At 44.0% G+C, this 11,054-nt stretch overlaps 1 protein-coding gene across 1 annotated transcript in view; it reads right to left on the minus strand.

Moving 5' to 3' along the window:
• The window catches only part of RNF217 (ring finger protein 217), a 131,773-nt gene extending 126,181 nt beyond the window's left edge, over window positions 1–5,592 (minus strand). Inside the window, exon 1 of the mRNA XM_082856108.1 lies at window positions 4,606–5,592. Within this exon, the coding sequence (XP_082712234.1) occupies window positions 4,606–5,481 (876 nt within the window). The 5' untranslated portion in view covers window positions 5,482–5,592. The remainder of the gene's footprint in view (window positions 1–4,605) is intronic.
• Between the last annotated feature and the right edge of the window lie 5,462 nt (window positions 5,593–11,054).

The raw sequence follows: 11,054 nt of genomic DNA on the forward strand, positions 1-11,054 counted from the left end.
CAGAAATCAAGTGCTACTTAAAATCAAATTTTGAAAAGTAAGAGAAAAAAGAAATTATTAAAGAGAAATGAAGAAATTATTAAAAGAGATATCATTAAAGAGTCAGAAGAGGAAAATAAGTAAGTGCATGAGTCAGGAAGGTATAAAAGCAAATGTTACCACAGCCCCCCAATACACACACACACACACACACACTCATTCTGTACACACAAAAAAAAGCTTACATATGCCTGAATTCTCACTTTTCAAATTCTCAGAGTGATTTAACAGAGTTCAGTCTCTTTTATTCTTCACATTTTTAAGACTACCAAAATCACACCTGGCATGATAGGATCTGTAAATCACCTGTGTGAAGACGGCTGCAGGCAAACTCCATACTGAACAGGACAGATTCTAAAACTACCCAGGTTGTTTTAAGATTTAAAGGGAAAAAGTAGGTTACACTCTTACCCATAAAAGTCTGGATGACTCAGAGTTTAATAATAGGATACAGAAGCTTTCATCCCTAGGTCACTGATTCGAGGGTGACTATGGTAGACAGTCACTCTAGGACATTACCATCTAGCAGCTGTTTTGTTCACAAACTGCAGAAGAAATGTGTTGCTTGTCTCTATTAATACTCATTTGACAGGTGTATACATTCCAAGTCATGCATCTGCCAATCGCGAGCACTTTGAAGCAGAGTGATGAAAGCTGCAACAGCCCTTACCTTTAGAAAGCCCTTAGGATGCCCAATTCTCTTCTTTCTTTACGTAAAGGACTAAATATTAATATTTCACATCATAACAGATTTTACTGTCTCAAAGCAAAATCATAAAAGAAAGATACCTGTGGAGGATTTTTTGAAATGAGCACAATATCATTCTATGAAACAAGGAAAGCAACAATCTTTCCTCCTAGAAAACGTGGTAAAGGCCAAACCAGCTGAGGTCAGTACTCAGAATGGCCCTGCGACCTGCAGGAGACTGCAGACATCCCTGGGACTGTGCGCTCTAAGCCATGGTCATACGTGCACACACAGCTTACTAGGAAACGTACTTCTAAAATTTATGTACCAAAGATTTATGTACCCAGGCAACACAAACCAGTTAAACTCCCACAATCTCCGTCATGGTACTCTACAGCCTTTAAGTAACTCCCCTATGTAAGTGCCAAAGATTATAATGTATCAGTTCAGTCCTTCACCATGGCAACTGGAAACTGGATGGTACCTATCGGCCAGTAAAGTCATTCCACTAAGAAGGATTCTCCAACAGCCCCAGTCACAGTGATAACTGAAGAAGAATTATGTTTTGAAAAACTAAAACTATTATTTTTAAAACACAGTATGGAGGTATTTAAGTCACCACCCTGCTATGTCTGCACTGAAATAATGAAGACACCTATATCTAACAGCTTTTGCCACATATTCAGTCCACGGCACTAATGGAAATAAGATTTATGATCTAAAAACCTGCATTCCTGTCTTCCAACTTTGTACCTTCTTTGAAAGAACTCAGCATCTCCTTTTAGAAGAATATTAATTTAACCAGGCAATATTCCAACTCACATTTAGTATGCATTTTTAATGTTTGCATAAAATGCTTAACAGGGACTCTGCTTTGTTTTCTTAAATGATGTTAAATAATACACTATTTAGCACAGATCCGAAAGATGATGAAAAAAGTCACTAATAACTTTTTATTTCAAATATATCATTTTACTTTAAAAGGTCTTAAGAGTCTTGCACGTTCAAGCTTGACAGATTTACTTCTGTCAAAACCAAAATGCCTTATAAAATGAAAGAGGGCACTCTCTATGCCCTTTGACCTGGTTCAGTAATGCAACAAAACAGTTGATTTGTTGTCAAACTAGGCCTGCAGTTTGATTTTGTTTTGCTTTAGAATTGGTGTGTCATTACAGATCATGGTCTGCAATTCCATTTCATTGATGAGGAAATTAAGACACAGAGAGGTTAAGTGATGTGGAAACACAGATTCTAAGTAGAAGGGACCTAATCATTAACACAGATCAGAATTATAACCACAGGCCTAGTTTTATCCAAGTGAAAGAAATGCCATTTTTGTATAAGCTGAAAGTTTGTTTAAAAACTCTTTAATTCTAAGTTTAATAACAAACTTAGCAAACCTATTATTTTTGTCTACTTTAAGTCTTTGTCTTTTGTCTTAAACATCGAGAATCTCAGAGTAGAATTCAGTGCTCAAGCAGATCACCTCCTTCTAGCCGTGGTTTCTGGGGGCAGTTTCATCCTCTCTTTGTCGCTCAGCTCTTCATAAACTCAATAACTCATTAGTTGAGCATCTGTATGTGTCAGACAACATTCTAGGTGCTAAAGCCACAGTAGGGAACAAATCATGTGAAAACTCCTGTCTTCATGGAAATCAACTGCATAAGTACAAGGCAGAGTATTTTTATCACTAGGGAGAAAATAAATAGCTGGAAAGGAGATCTAGAGTGGGGGGTGAGGCTCAACTTTGGGTGACCACCAAACAGGTGGTCAGTGAAGGTCACACAGGTGACATCTACATACAGACCTGAGAGGGAGAAGGGGAAGGAGTAAGCAAGGGAATGGGGGTGGGGGGGACTCCAGGGGGATAGTCCAGGCTCAAGGAACAACACGCACAAAGCCCTGAAGTGGAAGCATGCCTGGCCTGCATGATTCATCTTTTTGTTGTTGTTTATTATTTCAAATAAAGTGTATTTTTTCTTTATTGAAATTCTGCCAAATACTTCAGAAGAAGGTCAGGAACATACATACAATCCTAAATACTGCCGACAACATTCAGACACCACGTTACTTCAGAGGAGCTTTTCCCAGTTGTGCATGGCAATGATTCTTCACTCACCTTGCCACCCTCCACTCCCCACCCCCATTCCTTCTCTTTCTCCACTGGAGATCAAAACACTGACTTCCTAAAACTAACTTATGGTGGCAAAAAAAATTTTGCTTTGGGGAAAGGGCCCACCTTAAAGGAATCAAACTGCAGAGTACCCCAACCTATAATGACCACCTCCCTTGAACTTCTAAACCCACTGCATCTGTATCCAGCCCTTAAGAGGAAGTGCTACATGATATTGTTACTCCGCTTACATCTTATTATATGCTACCTTGTATTGTTCTTGTGTACACATCTTGTATACACACAAGGGGACTTCCTTGGAGCAGGGCCCATACCTTGGGAATGTCTGAATCCCACCACAGGGCTTTGCACATGGATGGCACCGGTATCTGTTGGGCTGTTTGACAGTGCTGTCATAGAAACTGACACGATGGGCAGCAGGCTTTCCTCCTTTTTCAAGCATCTGTCTGCCGATAACGCATGAAAGAGACATCATAGTCTCTCACAGGCGTTTGGATAATCTCAGCCATCTTGGCCAAGTCACTGTTTGTGTAACATTCCATTCTGTCTAAATTCCCCTTTGCGTTTGCCGTTGGGCACGTTACACGCTTTCAGTCTAGACACAAGCATGGATTAGCCACAATACACAGAGCAACTGCACCATGTGAAATCCTCTTCAGTTCGCTTCAGCCAATGTTATTCAACACTATTATGGGAAAGGATACCAACATGAAACTACCAGACACAGGGGCTATAAAACCCTGTCCATACAGTCTAGCCGGACAAACAGACACATATGGAACAACCTCAGTGCATGCAAGACATGCAGAAGTATTTTGAAAGTATACAAGCAGTGGCCTGGAGGGTGAGGTAAGGCTTCACGGAAAAGTTGGCACCTGAACAGCCAGAGTTTTGAAAGATGAATAGGCGTCGGACAATCAGACATGGGATCAAAGGGCATTCCGGATTGTGCAAAACACTGGCAGAAACATAGCAGACTGAAAACTGCGGGACGGACGCATTCACCACCAGGGAAGGAAAGCCGGTCTACTGCACTCTTAAACTTTCCAAGAAAAAAAACAAGTTTTCAAATAAGGAGCTGAGGAGGAAAGTTTCACCAGCACTTGTTTTGTTAAGCCTCTTAGCCTTGCTTTGCTTTGTTTCGCTCTTTCTGTTTTGTTCCCTCTCAGAGAAATAAAGCACTCTGCTGGCATAAAACTTCAGTGAGAAAAAGTACTTCAACTTAACTGAGAAAAAGGAAACTGAAAAGCGGACCAGGGCCAAGGAATAAATAAATTAGTAACACGTTTTCTGGATTATCTAAATGGAGCAAAATTTCAAATTCGGTATCATTCATTGCAACTCTTCTCTCCACCAACTCAATACATATTTATTTTGTGCCCAGTATTTGTTAGTTTCTGGGATACCAGGCCTCTGAGGCACTCTCATTGCCCTCCTCTTTGAGCAAGCTCCTTGCCTGCAATCTAATAAAAGAAACAGCAGAAGGCAATTCACTTGTACCCTGTTCCTTCTACGGTTGCCAATCAAAGCTCGAAGCTCAAGCAGAGTTAAATTCCAGTCAAGTTAACCAGCGAAGACAAACACACGTAAACCAACAACCGAGATGTAAGAAACTGACAGAGGTCCTCCATAAGGGTGTTCATCACCTCTTCCTGTGAGCAGGGAGCTGGCGAGCGGGACTTCCTGGCCAGTGATTTGGAATGCTGAATGGGGGACAGGGGAGGGACAGAGGGGCTGAGGTTACCTGGGAGCTCAGGTAGACTTTGAGGCACTCCTCGCACACGGCCTTCTTGCAGCAGGGCAAGGGCTTGATGGGCTTGTCTTCCAGGCACACCCGGCACATCAGCACCATGAGGGGCGCATAGGGATCCCCGACCCCACCCAGGCCAGAGTAGGGTGGAGCTCCCAGCAGGCTGGGCACGGAGAACGGCTCGGGCGCCAGGTAGAACTCCAGCTCGATGCTGCCGCCGTCGGGGGACAGGGTGTCCGCTGGGAGCGACAGCCGGGGGCTGGGGAAGGAGGAGGGGGTGCTGGGAGGGTTGGTCACCGGCGGAGCCCGGGGTGGCGACGCGGGCAGCGAGAGCCGCTCCGCCGAGGGGACCTCGGGCAGGTCGTTCTCCACGCAGAACACGGAGCAGAAGACTTGTCTCTTGGCGGGGGGCGGGCGCCGCTGGCCCAGCACGTCCAGGACCAGTCCGTCTGGGGCCCCGACGCGGGTCCGGGGCTCCGGCTGCTCGCCGGGGGGCGCCTCCTGCTGTTCATCCCCTCTCTCGCTTCGGTCCCTCGCTTCCTCCTCCTCCTTTGCCAGCTGCTGTTGCAAAGCCTGGGGGTTGAGGGGCCCGGTGTAGGCCAGTCCTGCGGGCTGCGCCGGTGCCTGGTTCTTCTTCCAGCTCGGGGCCCCCCGGCTTCTCGCGGGCTCCGGGAGGCTCGTGTCCGCGCAGCCCGAGTCGCTTCCGCAGCTGTCGCCGCTCGGCTCGGCGGAGGAGGCGCGCGGCCCGGGCGCCCCGGTGCTGTCCCCCGGCGGCCTCGGGGGCTCGGGGTGGCCCGTGGCGCCGCCAGGGGGGGTCCGCGCCTCCAGGGGCCCGCCGCTGCCGCTCACCGTGCTCTGCTCCTCGCCCATAGCCGCCCGCGGCCGAAGCCGCCGCCGCCCATCCAGCCGCCGGGACCCCCACCCGGCGCCGGCGGGCAGCGGGGGCAGCGGCTCGGCTCGACTCGCGGCTCCGCTTCTGCTTCCGGGTCCCTCCTCCGGGGCTGGGACGCCCCGAGCTCCCTCAGGGGAGCCCGTGCTCCCGGGCGGCGGCGCGCGGGGGGCCCGGCCCGGCCCGCTGCTCCTCCTCCTCCTCGTCCTCCTGGTTCTCCCGCGCGGCCGGGCACCGCCTCGGGGGCGCCGAGGGCCGCTCGCTCTGGCCGCCGGCGCGCCCGCCCCACATGTAGGTCGGGGCGGCGCCGCGGCCCCCGGGAGCCCCTGGAGGGACAGAAGGGTCCGGAGGGAGGAGGCCGTCAGTCCCGCGCCATCGCCGGTCCCCGCTGGGGGCCGGGCGGCCGGAGGGCGGTGGTCAAAGGGTCGAGGGGCCTGTGGCGCCGCCGCGGCGCGCACCAGGAGGGGCAGCCGGATCGCTAGCCAGCCGCCGCGGCCCCTGGGGGAGAGGCCGGAGCGCGCGACCTCCCGCTCCCGCTCCTCGCGCTTCACCTAGCGCCCTCCTCACCGCCCCTCACCCCACCCCTTTGGCACACACCTCCCCACACGTACACACGCGCGCGGGCACCGCGCACTCACTCACGCACACCCCGAGTGGGTGTGATCTCAGACCAGGATGCGCTCTCGCCCCCAGGGTTCACGCTCGGCCTCCACTAAACCCTCCAGAGCCGGCAGGCTGCCCTTCGGGCTACGCTTTGAGCAGAACTTCCTACAAAACTCCTCTTTACTGAAAGCTAGAACTAGAAAACCCTGGCTAGTTAGGATTTTGGTTTCGCTTGTTTCTCTTGCGTTCGTCCAATTTTAAATCCTACAAAGAGGGAGTTCAGAGAATTAACGCTAGGAATTATTAGTTCAAAATGCTGTGTATACAACTCTCTGCTCTCTGCTTAATGAGGTAGGCAGGATGTTTGAAACCCACAAAAGTGCCAAAAAGCACGTTTAACCTATTCCTTTAACTAGAATCCTTATGAGAGCTGGTAAATAACGAATTTAAGATTTATCCCCCTTTTCTCCTTTTCGATGTCCTCTTAGGAACTTTTTTTTTTGTTTTAACCCTTTGAATATTCCAAAATGGGTAGCATTAAGGTAGTAAGATGGTCTGGCCTAATTAATAAACCGGATCATTGGAAATCATGAAAAGTTTCATTAGCACAACCATATTTATCCCCAAAACCGTTTCCAAGACAACAATTATAGTTGAGCCAGAGCTTAATTATGTGTTGATCTATCTTTATTTTCCAGGAAGTATTAGTCACCCAGACTGGTGCATGTTAGTTCCCTAAAGCCAATGAAAACATTTTTGGGAAGCCAACCTTTGTTTTTTTCATCGAGAGGGAATTCAATTTACACATTCATGTAATAGGAAGGAGCTGTGAAGTGTGTAGAAATTTTTATCTTGAAGTTGATATTGGGTTGTTCTAAAATATTTTCCAAATCAGATAACAAATGCTAGAAAGATGACTATGCAGTACGAAGAAAGGAGGGTAACACCAAAGAACATGTCCATCATGTATGTCTGATGTTCAGCGTTACCACAAATGGATGAATCTAATCAATCAGTCTAAATGCCCACCTCACTGATCAGTCTGACCCAAGAATGAAGAATTCTTACTTGGAAGATTAAATGCTATTTAGGGATTTTTTTTTTTTTCACCTTGGCTAATTGATTTCCTAGTAACTGTTATTTTTTTTCCAAATGATCCTAGTGTTTATTGTTTTAAAGGCAGGGACAAGAAGCCTACATGTTTGTGTCTTTTTTTTTTTTTGCTGTACGCGGGCCTCTCACCGTTGTGGCCTCTCCCGTTGCGGAGCACAGGCTCTGGACGCACAGGCTCAGCGGCCATGGCTCACGGGCCCAGCCGCTCCATGGCACGTGGGATCTTCCCAGACCGGGGCACGAACCCGTGTCCCCTGCATCGGCAGGTGGACTCTCAACCACTGCGCCACCAGGGAAGCCCTGTGTCTTTTTTTGTATGCCATCTGTTAACTACTTTTCTATTCTTTCTAAAGGGATATAAAAGTAATCCGTGTTTTCTGGGTGACAACAGTGAGAGTAAGACCAAAGTAACCATAATGGATACAAAAAAGTATATCTCCACAGTGTCTCTAGGAATCAAACCCCTCAATGTCTTCCCACAGTTTGGGGACTCCCTTCTCCACACATATTTGCCGTAGGTGTTCCAAGAACTTGTTCTTGCAGTGCCCACCATTTTGTTCCTTATCCCTCAGATTTGGTTCACTGAAAGTGGCTTTCCTCGACACTGAATCAAGTCACTGGTGGGATTTTTGAAGGCTGCCCTATAGCTCTGCAGCCCTTCTCCTTACCATGACTTCCTCCCCATGGGATTCATCTGGTGTTTGTGAAAATAGAACCATGGCATGCCATATCTCCAGCCTCCAGACAGACTCAGAGTTGCCTCAATCCTGGGCCCAGCACCCCTGGTGTTCAATCTGGGACCCATGGGACACCAGTAACATGGAATTAAAATGCAAAGTTAATATGGTGATCCTACTATCAATTTCCCCTAAAATGAAACACATGAAGCACCTACGATAGTTGTACTGATAGGATTCATTAAAAAAAATTCGTTGAAAATATAGTTACTGTAGCAAAAATTTCACTTATCTGACACAAGCTTAATATTCTCAAAACTCAGACCATCTGCTCCATGTCAGGCTGTATACAGTTGTTAGTACAGTATAAACGCTATCACCAATATTCTGTCACTACCAGTTTCAACTTTCAATGTTTTGTAATTTGCAATGGGCTGTGCACATTCCCTAAAACCAAGACTCAAATACTGAAGACAATGTCAAGTTTGAGAATTGACATAGTCAATTACTTTTGGTCATTACTGAACGTTATTTTTTCTATTACCAACTTTCCTATCCTGGCGTTTAAGCATGACTTGTTTTTGCTTCCCTGGAAAATTTTTATTCAGACTTTAATTCGATAATTAAAGAGCCTAGATTTATTAATTTATTTAAAAGTGTTATGAAAACTCAGAAAAGCTGTGAATAATTTTAATTTTACATACTAAAGGTAAAGCGGATTTCTTCATAACTGTTGTGGAGAAAAAATACATAATGTTTAAATACCATGAAATAATTATACAGCAAATACCTGACTTGTTTTCCTATCAGTCCTTCAACTATCAAATATATATGTGTGTGTATATATATATATATATATATATATATATATATATATTTTAAATTCATTTCCTGAAGAGGAATGAAAACAGTGGAATGAATTTCTAGGTCTGCTTCTGAAAGACACAGTGAAATGTTGGTCCTCACTCTCCTATTTTCTCTCCTCTTTACCCATGGAGGGAGAGAACCTGGAATCATTAAGGAAAAGGGGCATTAGTACAACACAATTGTTTCGCTTATTTTCCCACCCAAATTTCCTAAGGAAAATCCAAATGAGATAAGGTTAAAAATAAAATGAAACAGTATATTCCTTCAAATTATAAAATTAAAGCCCAAATGCTTTGAAAACAAAGGAAACCAAGAATAAAAAGGAAGATGAGGAAGGAAAATGAAGACAAATGGAAGGGAGGAAGGGGAAAAAAAAAAGGAAGGAGAGAAGGAGAGAGGGAAGGAGGGAAGGAAGAAAGGAAGGGAAGAACTTTATTATCCACTACCCAAAAAAACCACTTAAACTACTTTAACATATTGATAAACTTCATTCTACTGTTTACATCTGTGTGTATAAAAAAATATCAAATGATATATGCTCCTTTTCCTACATTTTTAAAATTAGTAATATATCCTGACCATTTTTCACACTATTAAGATATCTGTATATCATCATGATTTGTGACAATATAGAACTTTACTATATAGATGCATCACAATTTATTTAACTAATTCCATTTTATTTTAAAAAAGTAGATTATTTATGATTTTAAGAAAACATACATTTAATATATATGAATATGTATTATAACCTTTGTGTACATTCCTAATATACCATAGCATAAAGTCCTAAAAATTAAATAGCTGCTCAAAAGAGTAGATGTAATTTTGAGGTTTGGGCACACATATCAGAGAAACTTAGCACCAGTTTATAACCCCATTAACAGTGAGGGTATGAGAGAGTCTACATCCCTAATCCTTCTAAGGAGATTTTTAAAAATTAAAAATGCTGTAAATAACATGTTACTTTTAAATTAATGAGCACATTCTTTTAGATAAAAAGGGAAAAATCAAATATTAACTGTCAATTCCCTTTGGATATATATAATTTAGCATCGCATGTTATGGTTCTCTATTCCTGAGGTTATGGTTCTAACAGCTTTCCTTCCTCATCTTTTTAAAAAATTTCCTCATTACCTCTTCTAGTGACAGTAATGCTCTAAAAATACTCGAAGGTAACCTCAGTCATAGGTAATACTTCTAAGTCTATGATACCAATTCCTCATTTCCTAAATACAGGTGCACCTAAATACAGGTGCACTTATTTGAGTGCCCCAGACTCATTCCCAAATGAATACGGTGCCAAGGAAACCCCATCTTTCAGCCCTCACTGTGGAAGCTCTTTGAATTAAGACAAGAAGAGATCCATTAATAGTGCAAGATCGACTCTTCTCGACCTGAGAAAAGCCCGTTCCCTCCTCACAGAAAAAGTCACCTTGGAGTTTAAAGGCAACTCAGAGTTTCTACTATGGTGGCTTTGGTTTACCAGAAAGATGTCAACCCTGGCTCTGCATCTAGAAATCCCTGGTCTCCTCTTCCCAAGGTACAGAGTGACACAAAGAGAGAGATGCATTCTGTTCTCTCTGTTTCCCCGCTTCCCTTTCTGAAAGGGGTGTCAAGTCACAGCCTCCTCCTGACAGGCTTTGTTTATAGCAGGAGTCAGAAAAATTTACAGCCTGGCTCCTCCCTGGCCCTAAGACTGGAATGCCTCGTTGGTTCGGTAAGCAAGAGCAAGATAAATCTCTTCTTATACAACTCTCAGTACCCAGTACCTCCTTGCTGAGTAATTCACAGTAAAGGAAATCATTTTGTCCAAACTAAAGGGTAATCAAACATCAATGTAACAGAACTGAAGATGCACTTTTACAAAATGACACTTTAATTCTGAAAAGAGTAGAGATTTTCTTAGCAAAAGGAAAAGCAAATCTCTTCCAAATTAGGGAAGAAGTAAGAGGCAACTTAAAGAAAATTTATTTAGAACAATGGCAAAGTGCTTACAAAACTATGTTAAATGAAAAAAGACAAGAAAAATCTAATATATATGATTACAGCTGTGTTGGGATGTATATGATAAAATAAGGACAAAAATAATAGGAGTTATTGTATAAGGGTGATGTGGTTATGATTTTTTTTTTCATTTCCTAAAATTTCTGAAATATTATGTTGCTTTTATAATGGACAAAAGAGAAAAACAAGATTTTTTTTTTTAAAGAGTGAAACAGTTTCATCCTAATGAACAGGGAAATAGATTTGGTGTTAATAGATGTTATTTGCATGTACACTCGTGATAGTTA

The sequence above is a fragment of the Leucopleurus acutus genome (genome assembly GCF_964270905.1).
Source record: "Leucopleurus acutus genome assembly, chromosome: 15".
NCBI lineage: Eukaryota > Metazoa > Chordata > Mammalia > Artiodactyla > Delphinidae > Leucopleurus > Leucopleurus acutus.